This window comes from Musa acuminata, chromosome BXJ1-6, assembly GCF_036884655.1.
Source record: "Musa acuminata AAA Group cultivar baxijiao chromosome BXJ1-6, Cavendish_Baxijiao_AAA, whole genome shotgun sequence".
In the NCBI taxonomy this organism is placed as follows: Eukaryota; Viridiplantae; Streptophyta; class Magnoliopsida; order Zingiberales; family Musaceae; genus Musa; species Musa acuminata.
The window spans coordinates 34,015,507-34,032,500 of NC_088332.1; the positions used below are offsets into that span (position 1 = coordinate 34,015,507).

The window sequence follows — 16,994 nt, forward strand, 5'->3', positions numbered from 1 at the left end:
ATTTACACCCGGTATTTCTCATTTCGGATTTACACCCGAGAGAAATGGCTCTTCATGACTTTCAAGAGGGCTTATTGGTTGTTCGTCCACCGTTGTTTAACGGATTGGACTACACTTATTGGAAAATTCCATCTCGAATGAGCGTTTTCTTGATTTCTATGAATTTGGATTTATGGAATATTGTTGAAAACGATTTTCAACTTCCCTCTAAACCGATAAACGAATGGTCGGATTTGAAAAAAAAGTATTTTTCTTTAAACGCAAAGGCTATGAATGCCTTATTTTGCGCTTTGGACAAAAATGAGTTCAATCGGATTTCTACGTGCGAAACAACTTTTGATATTTAGCGAATACTTGAAATCACGCACGAGGGAACTAGTAGAGTCAAAGACTCGAAAGTTAACATTTTATTGCATGATTTTGAGCTTTTTCGAATGCAACCAAGCGAGACTATAGGCGACATGTACACCAGTTTCACGGATGTCGTCAATAATCTAAGAGTTCTTGGTAAATCTTTTTTGAATTTTGATCTAGTAAGCAAGATCTTAAGATCCCTTCCAAAAAGGTGGGATCCTAAAATAACCGCAATACAAGAGATAAAAAATTTAAATGATTTTCCATTAGAAGAATTAATCGGGTCATTAATGACCTATGAAATGACACTTTTGGAACATTTTGAACCCGATGAGCACTTGAACCACCTTCCAAAGAATAGGAAGGATTTGGAACTCCGAACAAATGAATACCACTTGAGCGATGACTCAAGTGATGAGGATAATGATGAACTTGAACTTCGAACACTAAATCTTAATAAGTTTATTAAACAAAAATCTAAAATAAACAATGAACTTGAACGGAGGAAGAGGCCAAAGAAGAGGAAGGCAACCAAGGATGAATCAAGAACTTCCAAAGGTGAAACGGCGAATTGGGCTTTGACGGGCTTCGGCTACAAGGTAAGTAACTCAATTCTCTAGAATTATTTTGAAATTACTTGAAGTCCTTCATGAGTGCTTAATTTAGATAGTAGGAATAGGAAATAAAAAATTGTTTTTCAAAAATTATATCATGTTTTTCCTTTTAGCATCTTTGAAAAATTAAAAATTTGATCATGAGAAGTATATTGCTAAGGTTTCATGCATGTTATGTTTTGAAATGTTGAATGATGTATGCAACATTAGGGATGATAATTATATGATATGTGATAATGCTTAGGATTAATCCATGCATATGTATCTTGATGATTTTATGTCATGCATGAGTTTTTGAAGTAAATGTTGATTTGAAACTCTCATTTTAGATTAACATGTTTTTGGTCTAATCGTTTTTATGACGAATTAAGATAACATTCTCATGACATATTAAGATGACATAGTGTATGTACATCTACGTATGAATTTCTTGATAGTCTTTTGATAATAGATGTGATATCATGATGTGTTTGGTCTTGACGGCTTCATGACGAAACTTATGTTTCGATTTTAAATGATGATACATGTTTTCACAAAAGACTTAAATACCCTCACATGAAATCAATTGTATGAAATGGAAATGAATTTTCTATCCTATTGATATTAATGAATTTATTTTACCAATCTTGTGAATCTCATGAAAATAAACATGATGAATATTTTGAAAATAAATAAGTGTATCATGCATTTAATCATACTTGATGATAAATATCAAGATATTAAAAGGATGTTATCATGGAATCATGCTTAATGATTTGTTTTTTACCTTTCCGTCTTAAATGTTGACACTTGTTTTATTAAAGATAAAGGCATGCTTATAAGAAACAAATCACATGAATAGAAATTTATAAAAACGAAATGCGATCCTCTATCTTATCATCTTTTCAATAAATCTATGCTTGTCATGTATGAATTTATTGAATGTGACTTTGAGGATGATTTCGGATTTCACAAATGCCTGATTCATACTTATGACATGAGACACATTTTAAATATAAATCATGTTCAATACTTCAATCATGTTAAATCTCCCTTAATTCATTTTGTTCTCCTAGATTTATTTACCAAAGAGGAGAATCTTCCGAATGAATGAAATGATACAAATGAATCACTTATCGATATATCTTTTTGAAATATCTTTTTAATGTGATGTTGATAATTTGAGATGACTATTGGAATTCATGACATAAGATAATTGAATCCTTGACTTACTCTTTGTATGGCTTGAAAATAGATGTTTAAAATCTTGCTTGATGAGTTGTTGTATAAGATTTTGCCTTTACGTCTTGAACTTTCATGCTTATCTTGATTTGGCATATAAAGACTAAGGCATGCTTAGATGAAAAAGAATCACTTAAAAAACATCTTTCCCATCTAATCGAGATTAATGATTTCATGATATTTTATGAATCTCGAAATTGATTTTGATGACTTGATTATGAGTTTCAAGTTAACGATTTGACTTGAATGAGTTTTATCTAAATCATAATCTTGATCTTACAAAATTGGAATCACAAATAATATCTTTTGGTATTCATAAATTGATACTCACAATATAAAAGTATTGGTATTCATGACTTGAATTTGATTGAAACATTGCATGCTTAAATTAATCACTCTCCTATGTTTCAAAAATTCTTTAAATGCCTTATGTGATGATTGAAAATTAATTTGCTTTATGATGAATCACGAATCATGACTTGATCTATGATATTGATATATTTTAATCATGATCCTTGGTTGTATAATTCTTTTGCTCTATCAAAAAGATTTGTCAAATGAATCATGTCCTTCTTGAATTTTCTTGATATCATGACATGATTTTGTAATATGGTTTGTATAATGATTAAATTTTTTAGCCATTGATTTCACCCTTCTTTTCGATAATGATAAAGGGGGAGTTAGTTTACTAGTCTGCATATTTCAAAGGAAGGAAAATTTGCTAGCTCGATCATTTCATTGAAAAACTTGCTATCATGAACACTACCAATGAATTGCAAATCTTGCAATATAAAGAGAAGCAAAGAATTGCTATCTCGAAAGAAGCAAAAAATGCAAAACTTAGAAAACTTACAATATAATTGCTCTTGTCATGCTTTGTATCAAAAATAGGTTGATATCCTTAAAAGTATCACATTAAATTTTTTAGTGCATCGCAATGTATCATATGTATCGCAAATTGAAAATTTTGAGACTATTATCATATCATGTTTAACAATTGATGTCTTTCATGATATAATTTCTTTGCATTGTTGTCTTCTATGTATCATGTGATGATTGAAATATTGATTAATGCAAATTTATAGTTTATGTAAAAGTCTAAATCATTGGTTCCTCTCCTTCTTTTCGGCAATGACATAGGGGGAGGAAGATTGCTAGCTCAAGGCAAATGCTGGCTAGCTTGTACTCTTCCCTTCTTTTTGACAAAAACAAAGGGGAGAAAGCTTTTGCTAGTCAGAACATGCAAAGAAAAGCAAAGTGCAATCTTGCACAAGAAGCAAGTGTTGAATTGCCATGATTGAACTTAAGAATCTTGCTATGCTTTTGTGCTTATATGTTGTGATGAAAAGCTAGCTTGTATGTAGTAAAACTTGCATATCGTAAAAATTGCTAGCTTGTAGTCTAAAGAGAAGCAAACAGTTGCTATCTCAATAAAAGCTAAATATGCTAAATTTGCACTTTGCAACAGAAGCAAAATTGCGAGCTTGCAACTTGCATATTTCAAGAAGCAAGAGTTGCCTTCTTGAACATCTCTAATTTGCTAGCTTGCATGATATAGAAGTTGCTATCTCAAAAGAAGCAAAAGTGCTATCTTGTATGTTGTAAAACTTGCATATCTAAAACTTGATAGCTTGAATGTTCTAAGCATGATGTAACACTTGCTAAATTTTCTAGCTTCAAAACTGCATGATGATAAAACCTGATATTATGTTTTTCATGCAATGAGTTGAACTTATATCACAAACACAAGAATAGTTGTACTTCTCCTTTTTGTTGATGACAAAGGGAGAGAAGTATGTTGATGACATGACATGTTATGCATAAGTTTATGATGACATGTTGCTTGGATTTTTGAATCCAAGAGTTTCTATCAATATGGCATATTGATAGGGGGAGTTTGTTTAAACTCCGGGAGTTACAGTTAACTCCGTCATCAAGTGGTTGTCATCATCAAAAAGGGGGAGATTGGGCCAAGAAGAGCGGGTATTGTGCCAAGGATATCGGAGTTGCGAAGTCAACTGGCCGATTAGGCAATAAGCCGCAGGAGAGGACGATGCGCCGAAGAATCGGACGAAGCGTCGAGGGACCAATGACATGCCGGACAACTTGGTTAATTGCTTAGGATTAATTGTCTCGATCGAAGTTTTGTTATACATGTGCAGGATTAACTATGATGGAAGTAAGATATGCAGCAGGAGTTGCGCCGGAGTTAAGACTATGAGGACGTTGGGGGTTCGAGAGTTCGACGGAAGTCCGGACGATCGTCGAAGGTTCTGCGGGAACAAATCCAAGAAGTCCAGGAGCTTGCCAAAGAAGCTCATCGGAACTCGCCAAGTGGATCGTCGCAAGTCCAGGAGTTTGCCGGAAGTCCACCGGAGCATTGCCAAAGGTTCGTCGGATGTTCGCCGGAAAAAGCGATTGACGCACCGGAGCAAGTTGCAGTAAATGTCTTAAGAAATATCATAGTTAGTATGTAAATTAAGTTAGGAATGGGAGGTGATCCCATTAACTTAATCTGGGGGCAATTGGGCCCTTGATAGACCCAAATTGGGCCGAATGGATCAACCCATTCGGACCAAAATTCCTGCTAGGCGATGGCACCGCTTGGGCTCAGTCTCCGAACGAGACTGGGCGGTGCAACTGCCCCAGTCAGGCAGTGGCACCGCCCAGAGGCTCAGTCTCCGAGCTGCCAAGCGGTTGTATCGCCCCAGTTAGGAGGTAGTGCCGCCAGGACCCCGGAAATCTGGGAAAATACATTTTTGAGCTCCAAATTCAAACCAGTTTGGGGCCTATATATACCCCACCCTTTCCTACATGAAAGGGCACTAAAATCCAATCTTACTCTGTGATTTTTAGAGCTCAAAAGTGTTGTAAAGGCTAGAAGTTCTCCTCCCTCTTTTCTTCCAAGTTTTGAGCTTTCAAGAGAGGAGAGAAATTCTATAAGGGTTGTCTCCTAAGCCCGTCAAAAGGAGTGAAACTGTAAAAGGGTGGTTGGCCTTCGCCTATTGAAGGAAAGCCTCTAGTGGACGTCGGTGACCTCATCGGAGGAGGAAGCCAAAAGTGGATGTAGGTCAAGATTGACCGAACCACTCTAAATCTCGGTTTGCATTTACTTTTTGTTCTCTATCTTAATTGCAAACTGCCTCCATAGCTTTACTTTAACTGCAATTCGCCTAATCTAAGTTAAAGCAACTTCCGAATCGGCTTTTATACCGAAATCGCTTTTATCGTATGAACGTCGTATTTCGGTTTGCAATTACATTCTGTTCTCTATCTTAACTGCAAACTGCCTCTATATCTTTACTTTAACTGCATCTCGCTTGATCACAAGTTAAAGTGATTTCCGAATCGACTTTCTTACCGAAATCGTTTTTATCGTACGAACGTCGTTTTAAATCGTCGAAAGTTTTCCACTGCACTAATTCACCCCCCCCCCCCCTCTTAGTGCTCTTGATCCTAACAGAGGCAAGGACCTATTTTTGTCAAAATTAATGAGGTACATGTACCGCTTCCTTCACCATCTCTATAGTTTTAACTTGTCTACTCCTTAAATTTGCTAAAACAAAAAGTTGTATAGCATTGCTTAAGGCCAACAATATTTCACTACATCCCAATCCATAATTTCATTTAAAGGCAGTTACACCAATTACACGCACAATCCACCTGAAAATGCACAAGCGACAGTGAACCTGCATACCTTTCTTTCCCCTTCTCCTTTCTTGCTTTATTTTTTCCTCTCCTCCTCTTCTTCTTTTTCTCTCTTTTGTAATTATTCCATCAACTTAATGAAATAATGATAGGCTTTATTCATCCTGATCTCCAAAGGGGGAGCATATCCTATGTGGTAGTTATCCTGTGTGGTCAGCTAGTGTGTAGTATGTTTATCAGGACTGCACACATTCCCCATGCAATGCAGCGGTCAGACTATAGATGTATATTCGATGACATGTGCTGCGGTGGGCAAAATGGAGCAGGTAATCATTGCAGAAGCCCATGAAGGATGGCAATAAATTTAAAATTTACAATATCGGCTTCTTCAACAGAACTTGTCCCATTCCTTGAGAGTGATTATATGGAAGCATCCAAAACAAAGTAAAAAGGATTACCTTCACGATTTCTGATCAGGAAGTCAAAGATGAGAAAAATTGGCAGATCAGTGACCATCAGAGTTCTGAATGTTATTTATACAAAAAAGAAACAATTGCTTACAATTTAATAGGGTAAATTAAAAAGATATGAAAAAAGAAATAATATGCTTTTCATTCTTGCAATTACCTAAGCCATGGTAAGGACCATGTTGCACTAACCAAATAGGCAAAGGACCAGTTTTAAATTTTTTATAGCTAAGCCACCAAAATCATCAGTCAGGCTATTCTGTAAAAGCAAAACATGCTAGTGTTGAGTTGAGATCAGGTTGGCACATGATTTGCTAATGTCAGAAACTTCTAGCGTACAGAATTGATGGACAGTGTTAAAGTGATGAAATGTGTGTTGGAGGCTTGGAGCAAGTACCAATTAAGGTGGATTAGGCATCCACCAATATTGGAAAAACTTAGCAAGAAATCAGTCAGGTCCAGGAACTTTGTTCCTCGGTGAGCTATCTCAGATCACGTTCTATAGATCAAAAGGGCTGGTAGCTATCAGCTAAGCTGGAATATGCTCCTACGTTCATTTTTAATTCCAACAAACATCACTTTTAAATATAAATATATATATGTAAATTTTTTTAACAATTTTTAATTTTAAATAATTAATGAACCTTTAGCATCTAAGAGAATTTTGATCAGGAATTAATTCATTTAAAATTGTAAAAGATGAACTGTTAACCAAGGTATGCAAATTCGAATAATACCATCCTGTCACGGACAAAGTTCTAAACAGGATGTTTAATGTAATACTTATGTATGTCCGTGTCTTTCGGTTTGTTCATGCTTTGCACAGCATGTAGAGGGACGGTAGAAGACTTAACAGCCCCATTTTAGTTGAGTTTGGTGGCTTTCTTAGGCTTGTAAATAAAGATTGTGTCATGTGGACACTTGTGAGAGATATTCGATCTGTAGTGGACCATTTTGACCCTTTGTTGTGCAACTGTTCAGAGCTTGTAAAGTCTGTTTGTAATTTGCATTGTCTATGAAGTGTTTCCTGAAATGTTTGCTTGTGGATCCCGAGTGAGGCGCTTTCTCTAACTCGTTTTCTCTTTTGTAGGTCCTAAGGGACCATGGGAGGTTTCGGGGAGGCTGACCTTTGCGGACGGACACGTAAGGGTGCTGCACGACTTAGGCAAAACCAGATAAGTCCGTGACACATGATATCAGAGCGGGACAAGCACTCATAGAAACACTTGGCATGCAAATGTGAGGGACCTAGCGAGACTGCGTTGAGGGCAATCAACACACGCGCGATCGTTTGGGGGAAAACGGACATGGAGATGTAGGGAAAAGGAGTCGCTCGAAGGAGCGGGCGTTTGAGATTGGCATTCAAAGGAATGGCCAACCCTTCACGCAAGAGGCACCACGAGAACAAGCAAGCTTGGAAGAATGCGGAGCGCACAAAGGTAGGGATGGCTGAGTTCGAGCTACGGCTCGACGTTGACAATTATACTTGATGGTGCTCAAGGAAAGCGAGGCGCTTGGTAAAGGATGAGACCATGCAAGGTGGAATGAGTTGCTCAGCGACCGAAAGAGTTATGCAAAACTCACAGAGGTGGGGGGAATTGCTAACTCGCAGAATTCGGTACTCATGCATGGGCTTGTATGCGGATGATAGAATGTTCGCAGCCATCCCAAGGCGACCGAAACTCGGCGCCATGGAGCATTGAAACTTTCTCTTCGACATGTGAAGGATACGTCCGTAGGAGGCTATAGTGTGTAGCGAGTTCAGCATGTTACTAGGCCTTGAGTGGGGCAACGGGGGCTACAATGATATGGAGTCGCAATCTACTAAGTGCGTTTGCAGGAGGCAGAATAATGCACAGTTTGTTCAGCAAATCGAAGTAGTCCAAGGGGATGATGGTCTCCAAAACTTTCAGATGGAAGGAAACGAAGAGAAATGTTGCTCCAACGGGATAGATATCCAGGAGGGATAAGTCTCGGTTCTCCAGAGGGAGAATCATGTGCAACAAACCGCACATATTGAGGAGGAGTACCTCAAAAACAATAACTCCACGAAGCTCAATGGACCGAGCAAGCGGCAAGGAGTCGTCGCATAATCTCGCTTGAGAGAATCCATTGGTGGATGCATTGCGAGATCAAGTGGGGGAGCGACCCAAAGCAATACAACTGAAGGCACACTTGGAGTCGTTATGGAGATCAGACTCAAGGGAGGGCAAACCCGTGGAATGGTGGGCGCGAGGGCCACCATCAACTCAATGCAAAACGAGGAGCGAAGCAACTTAGGTGTAACTTGGCGAAGTACCCAAGTCGCATGAAGGGAGCCGACATAGAAGATGGAACATGGAGCGGAGGCACAGAGCTTTCCTTGGACAGAGGTCGAGGACATGAACTCTTGCAGAGGCAAGAGCATGATCATGTTGTTCCATAGGTCCTTCATTCTGATGGAGTAGACTCATCTTGCATGGTGCCAAAGATGAAGGGAGCTTTTGGGCACATGTACCTTATCTCGGAGAAGCATTTGAGGGAGGAATTAAGGCGACTCAACTTGCGGAGGTGAAGTTGGGTTCAGAAGGCCTTGGCACGGGGCAAAAGGACGCAGAGGCCGGTACTCTTGAGGAATATGCCACAGTATCATTCAAGTTGCCATGAAGGAAGCAGTGCGCAGCGGAGATTATGCCGGTAAGGGAAGAGGCCCAGGATCCAGACAATGGTGCACCATTTTCAGCGAAGTCGGTGGACTTCGGGAGCTACTAGGCGACGGACTGTCCTAGAGCGGTGCTTCATCTAGGTGTGACCCAAGAGAGGGTGGACGAAGGTCGATTGCCAAAGGAGCGAACAAAATCGAATGTGGAAGAGACCCTATGATGTATTGGCCGAGGCCACACATGGAGGAATCAATTTCGAGTTCATCCCACAAGGATCATAATATAATGGAGCTGTCACCAAGAGGCGACATGGTGTAGCGAATCATGGTGGAACAGTTCGTGGCAATGCGATACACACGACATAGCCTCGTGAGGGACTAGTTCATACGAAGGTACGATCGGGAGATTTTGGGAACTCCACTTCGGTGAACAACACAACGGCAAGAAGGGCTATGGATTCAAGGAATGAAAACTATGGTATCATAGAGGCGGGTCTTCCGTGCGTGCATCGAATTTTGCATCGGATGAAAGCCTTGGTCATCAGCATATGGGGGTTGTGTACCACCGAGGAAAAAGTTCGAATGCAAGTACTAGTGAGTCCCATAGGAGGGACTTGATCATGCAGAGGTATGATCGAAGCAGCTGGAGAGTTGGACTACTCTAGAGTCCATATTCGCTTAAGGGAGCCCGGCAAGTCAGAGAACAAGGTCGAGTAAGCGAACGTTGCTACCAAGGAAGCTAAGGAGAACAGAATCGATGCAAACCCTGCAACATGATGGCAGAGACCATGCATGAGAGTTGCAGTCTGTCTTTCCATCGACCAAAGGGAACTGCTTGGAGAACACAGAGGTGTTGAAGTAGGGGGTCGAAAGGGGCGAGGAAGTAATGACGAGTCCAGAGGGACTTAACTACCCAAAATCAAGCATCAGCTAGAACAAAGGTGGACTTGGAGGAGTGCCATAGAGACATATCTACTGATTATAAAGAAAAGGGATGCAGATGCGAGACGACGAATAGTAAGGCCATGGGCATGGCAGCGCTATAGTACCGTAGAGGCGGGACTTCCGTGAAAGTCATTGATCCCGTGCTCTCATGGAGGGAGAGTGTTTGGTCGGGAAAGGGGTCTTAGAGGTGGAGCATGCAGAGGTAAACTCCAAATACCGAGACAAGGCTGAAGGGCAGAGGCCACGGAACTTCGTAAGACCGGTGTCAATGAGCTTCTCATCAAGATAGCCGAAAGTGAAGGACTTTGGGTCATGCAAGAGTGCACGACCAAGGAACGAAGCAGGCAGTACACGATGTTGTACCTTTGCTACTCAGTGGAGTAGGTGGCAGGGTTGATGGAGAAGACGGTACAATGCCAAAGGCGACCAAAACTATTAGAGACTTACTCCAAGTTGGGGTGAAAACTCCCTGCATTCCAGAAGTTTGATAGCATTGAGAAGGTGAATCACAGTTGCTAACTCAATGCAATGAGTGCAAACACTTCGAGTGCTTCATAAGTGTAAGCAAAGAGCAGGCGAAGATCAGTAACCAGCTCGATGCATGGAGTACAACTCTTGAGGAGGCGGATGAAGTCAAGTAAGCATTGTCTTTTCAACTCTTAAGAGAATGGGCGAAACCGAGTACCCAAATTCTCTTATCTATCTAGCAGAGGAGCTCTACATAGGTTCAAAGACCCTTCGAAGATATTATAAGACAATAGTTGTCAAATCCTCACCAATGGTGATCAGTGCTACTGAGAGTAGATTATCCGCTTCATTTCTCAACAGAATGTCAATCGAAAGTTGAAGTGATGCGAATCTACTTAGAAGTGACAACTAAGTGAAAGAAGAGTCGACGGGCAAATTTTGTAGAGGAAGGACCCAAAACTTCAAAAGTTTACGAGGCGATGCTCGTTAAAGCTCCAACAAGCATCCACTTAGTTCAAGCAGCATGAGGCATTTGAGAGATTGACGCATAGTAAGGATGGTCTTTTCCTTCATCTGATGGATCCGCATGAACCAACAAGGATCAGCACAACTCAGCCAACCCCACACTAGAGTCAGAGTCATTGGCGAGTTGAAGCAGCATAGCGGATCAAAGGTTCGACTACTCAAAAACAACAGTAGAGAGCAAACTGGGAGCCAAGAGGTGCATTGCGGCTAGAGCAGAATATTGAAGACTCGGCAAAGGCGATGAGTTGCAATGTCGGCAAAGGCTTCGATGAGGACATAAAAAAAATAAATGGGGGACAATGTCACGGACAAAGTTCTAAACAGGATGTTTAATGTAATACTTATGTATGTCCGTGTCTTTCGGTTTGTTCATGCTTTGCACAGCATGTAGAGGGACGGTAGAAGGCTTAACAGCCATATTTTAGTTGGGTTTGGTGGCCTTCTTAGGCTTGTAAATAAAGGTTGTGACATGTGGACACTTGTGAGAGATATTCGGTCTGTAGTGGACCATTTTGACCCTTTGTTGTGCAACCATTCAGAGCTTGTATAGTCTGTTTGTAATTTACATTGTCTATGAAGTGTTTCCTGAAATGTTTGCTTGTGGATCCCGAGTGTGGCGCTTTCTCTAACCCGTTTTCTCTTTTGTAGGTCCTAAGGGACCATGAGAGGTTTCGGGGAGGCTGACCTTTGCGGACGGACATGCAAGGGTGCCGCACAACTTAAGCAAAACCATCTAAGTCCGTGACAGCTCGGTACGGGAGATACATACCGGTCCATCAGCTGACCAGTACACGGACCACCCGTTACCGGACGGAACGATATATATATATATATTATTTATTTATTTATTTATATTTATATACCGAATGATATACCGCTCGGTATACAATATCGTACCGTACCGAGCGAACGTCGAAACTCTGATATGGTATGATATTGCATACCTTGTTGTTAACAATGTCCATCGTTGAAACTTTGAGTTATCTTGACATAAGCAAGCTATAAAACTAGATCTTGAGTCCAACTCAATTGATTATCAGGTAAGATTAAAAAAACAAGATTAATAAGATAACTAATAAGCATAATAAATAGAGCAGTACTTATAAAAAGTAAAACTAACATATTAAATGAGAAATGTTCAGTAGCCAAAAGAACATGCAGGGCCATAATGTAGATGGTGAGTCCAACTCAGTCAGTGACTAGTTAAGTATTATAGAGAAAATCATTTTTAAGTAGCTAAAAAACTATACATATCAAATGAAGAAATTCAGAATGGAAACTCCTTGATATGAAGCTACAGGAACAAATAAGAGGACATATATAAGTACAATAACAAACAAAAATCAGATTGATTATGCCATTCTCATGCTTCTTGTATACATAGCTGCAAATCAAAAACAACTATATTACCTAACCAAATTGATTGTGATTTTTGAATTCTCATTGCTGAAGAAAAAACAAATCTGTAGAACAAATTACCTTGGCAGATATCATTAGCATCATAATAGCTGGTCGGAGTAGAGGATCATTCCGACATTGATAGACCTATATAACACAATAGTGAAAATATATGAGCTATCGAACTCTTGCAAAAAAGAAAGTTCAGCTGATAAAGACAGCTAGAAAGAAAAGCAGGAAAGATAACCACAAGACAATATTTGATAATGAAAATAAAACAGTCAAAATCAAGGATCGCTGTTTCGAGTACCAGACCCGTTTCGATTATCTAGTAGAACCAACATACTAGTTAGTATCGATGCATCGTGTGCCAGTACACTGGTACATAGTGGCATTTCAGAGAGGAAGGGTGGGCGGAGGAAGAGGAGGAAGCATGGATGTGCAAGAAGAGGAAGTAAGAAAAAAAAGGAAGAAGTGGAGGAGGAGAAGAAAGAAGAAGGAAGAGGAGGAGTGTACCTGGGAAGAAGAAGGAACGCGGTGACTATGACAACGGCATCACGAAGCGATGATAGTGGCGATGGCCTTGTGAGAAGAGGGCTCACATTCGCGAGCCCTTATTTCTATTTTAGGTTTTTTTTAATGCTGAGTTGGACAGGCCCCATCACTATTTTTATGTTTTTTTTTTAATTTCCTAAGTTGGACAGGATTGCCTGAAACGAGGATGGTTCATGTACAAATCCATGTACCACCCGTTTTGTACCGTTTTGGGCGGTGATAGTCAATGGTCAAAATAGAATTGTACTCTTAATAATTTGGTCAATCATTAGAAACCAATAGTCACCAATAAAAATAGTACTATCCTTCTCAAGATCTGTCACTAATAAAAATAGCATGCAACAACTTAACAAGTTTTCTATACATATTGCATCCTTATAGTAGATTGATAGTGTTATGTTTATTTCAAAGTGGTGAACCTTTAAGATAGTACATATGAAGACTACAAATATAAACTCAAATTAGCCCAAATGTGGAGAATTTACTTAACAACACATATTGCCATTAGTTGCTGACCTTTCTGACTGGAATGTGACAAGTACATGCACAAATATATATCTGGGGTAAACCCATGCCACAGCGCATTCTGCATAGCATGTACCAGCAGATGGTGTATTAGCATGGATGAGTGCCTCGGCAAGTAAATACCTTCTCTAAAATAGTCAATTTTATTATATAGAAAATAATAAGAATATTCCATCAGTAAGTCCAAAACCCACAACTATCCTTTCTCATTGAAAGTTAAAATCGTACCAAACATAAAAGTGTTACCACCATTCCTGAACAATTCTTGAACCTACTAAGTAATATCAAACTTGTAGATACTTAACAAGTTAATTAAGAAGCTAGCATACTGAAAAAGGTTCACGCTCATAATATTGCTCAAGCAGTCTATAAAGTTTCCAGTTTTCCGTAAAATCAAATTCTGCACCTGTCCTTGTATATTGGTTTAACTTTTCAACAAACTCATAGTTGCAAATATACCATACCCTTCTCTTGTTGGATGGGTGTAACCAGCTTTGAGAAAGGAAAACTACTGAACTAGCACTAACTGTGACACTGTTTAAGCAATAATCTATATGCTCTAAGACATTAAGTGGAATATATTAAAAACCACTGTTTGCAACATCGTATGATACTGTAATGATATTGTCTTAGGCCAGTCCAAATTAAACCAATTTCTCAGTCTTATCATCAAATATCAATATTAATCCGCTAAACACTATTGAACTTGACCAAAGTTGGTTACAATTTAGCCTCTCCCTCTTATTTAATGACTTTAATAGAAGAAGAGAGGAGAAGCCTAAGGAGGTCAAAGATCACCATAGATGGCAGTAATAAGGGGAAAAGGAGATGAAGAAGGAAAAGAAAAGAGGAAAGTACCATTGCTGATGATAGTTAAATGGAGGTAATGCACGTACTATTATATTCACTATCATTGCAAATTTGCAACCCCCACACTTGTTATCTGCCACCATTGTTGTGATGTTAGTCATCCATCACCACCTCATAAGACAAAGGAGAAATAACGAGAAAAAGGCAGAGGACAAAGAATTGCTCATGATCTCTTAATCAAATGAAATACCATTAAAAGGACAAAGGAGGTGTCCTAGGTTTCAAATCAAGGGCAATATTTTCAAAAAGAATCTTTTTTTATTAGTTTGTCTTTAAATTACCCAATACTTCACATATATAATGTTATCAAAGCTATAGGACCATAATGGAGGCCATCAATTATATTAAAAAAATACGGCTAACAAGTTTTGATGTTTGTAATAGTTATTTATCATGATAACATATTTGTATGATATGACATTTATTGCTATCATTCATAACTTTTTATCTTTTATATTTTAGTTCCATACATGAGTTAGGTTGGTGCCATGAAAGAGTTGCTCTTCTATGACCTAAAAGACTAGGATTCAAATTTTAGAAATAGCTTTTCTGCTTGCAATGGTAGAACTGCTTGCACTGATTCTTCCGGGCGTTGTAACTCATTTGCTTGCAAGAAAAGACTACATAGATCCTTCACAAACCTAGTATGATGGAAACCTCATGCATTGGTATCTGTATGCTTTAATTCCATACATATTTTTGAAAAATGAGATATTATAAGGACTATGAAAAATAGAATCTATAGCTAAAAAAATTTTATATGTTTCCTAGTATTTTTCTTTTTTATATTTTTATATATTTTGATTTTTTGTTTTTCTTGATCAATCTTGATCTTGTGAATCTAAAATGATCAATCATCAGTTCTAACTGTTTGCACCCAGACAATCTTAAACCTAATTCCAATCTTCCAAACCTCCGTAAAATTTTCAAGCATAATGTCAATTCACTAAGATAGAGTATAACTTCATTTATACCAAATTTTTTTGACAATTACTCAAGTACTGGAAATGTTGCCCATCATCATAATGAGTAGCAGAAATCTCTGTTTTGAATGTTATATTGATGACTGAGAACATCCATAGAATACCTTGTTTTAATTCTAGAATTATTCAATGTGCATCATTTCTCCTAGCACAAAGTTCACAGAAAAATCTCATAGATTTAAAGAGCTTATCCAGATTTTAATTGTTAAACAACCAACCATTGACTTGTATTTAACAGAAGAGAACAAGAATAAGCAACTATAAGCAACATCCATCCGGTCTTGCCAAGTCATTATAAATTAATGTTAACATTACATTATGATTGGCAAGTGTATTTCATCTCATCACTTTCTTACAACACTACAAATTATAACATGTATGAGAAGGTAGAATGTTTTCTTGCATAGTAAAGAATACTTTTAAGCTTATTACCTGTATTATTAATGAAGGAAGACGATTGGCAATTCCAGGAATATCATTGACTGAGAGTGCATAGTCAATACCTCTGTATCCACCAAAAAATATTATCATGAACAAAGTACCTCATTACAAGATGTTAATATGATGTAAACAACTTATGAATATTTTACATGTAGTGAACAAACCAATAGTTCAAAAAGTTCAGTTACCTAGTTTGTGATATCTTTCCGAGCAACATTTATAGTTCAAAAAGTGTATTAGAGACATTCCATTAGACAAATCTTTTTTTTTTTTTTGCTCGGGTAAACTGGATTGTTACATCAGAAGATGACTTCAAGATGAATCAAAGCCTCATTTGAATGTCATAAACCATGTGAAAGAACTTGAATTCATCTGGTATTGTGTCATGATAAAATTTCTACACGGTAAAGGTTTAGGATTAGGAAGATTCAGAATGTTAGCCAATATTAATTGCTTAGAATCCTGTATCATCACCTGAAAACACTAAGCATACATAACTTGTAAACACACCTAACCATATCAAATTAACTCATAAAAATATTAAGGATTTTTCTTATATTGTTACTTTCCTAGTCACAGATTACAAGGCATTCGGCCTTGTGCATATTTGCTACCTGACTCGATTAGTTGAAAATAAAAACTCCATGTAAAGACAAAAATACCCTTCATCTTCTTCTCTCCTCTTTCTAATTATCCCATTGATACCACCTACAGCACCAAACTACATATCGCCCTCCCATCCACCACCACCAATATTGATGCAAGAATGCATAAAAAAGTGACACAGAACCCATGGTGGTGGACCACTTACGAAATAATATGTTTATTCATTTTGTTGTTTGCGATAGTGATGATCTTTCATGAGGGCCATATAATGTATTTGTTTAGAGTTAAGAGAGTGAAAGAGATGTAGAGATAGAAGCCATAAATGACAGAAGAACCATAAGCGAATTAATGTTACATAGAGAGAGAAGCCATAAATGGCAGCAACTGGTATACAGCTATAACAATGTTAACATATTTCTCTACATAGAGCGAATTAATGAACCTTACAGTCTATGAGCAAAGCAACCAGACTATAATAACCATAATGGCACAGGTGAGTTCAAGACCATGTCATCATTCGGGAAGAAAGGAATGCTATGTTAGAATCCGAATCCAGAATGGTTCAAGTAAAGAATAGAACTCCCTATACGAGATTATAGCTTGCGGGGAATAATATGTTTAGGTTTGTTGCAGCCATTTGATCAACAACCGGTGCCCATAAAGATGTTATACCGCATCGATTGCGGCCAATAGTTACACAATCTACATAGGAAAACTAAAGTTGGATTCGATG

At 38.3% G+C, this 16,994-nt stretch overlaps 1 protein-coding gene across 1 annotated transcript in view; it reads right to left on the reverse strand.

Moving 5' to 3' along the window:
* LOC135677499 (E4 SUMO-protein ligase PIAL2-like) overlaps positions 1 to 16,994 on the reverse strand; it is a 37,253-nt gene that overhangs the window by 19,633 nt on the left and 626 nt on the right. The window contains exons 2-3 of the mRNA XM_065189860.1: positions 15,647 to 15,719; positions 12,363 to 12,428 (exon numbers count right to left, since the gene is read on the reverse strand). Coding sequence (XP_065045932.1) covers positions 12,363 to 12,428; positions 15,647 to 15,719 — 139 coding nt within the window. The remainder of the gene's footprint in view (positions 1 to 12,362; positions 12,429 to 15,646; positions 15,720 to 16,994) is intronic.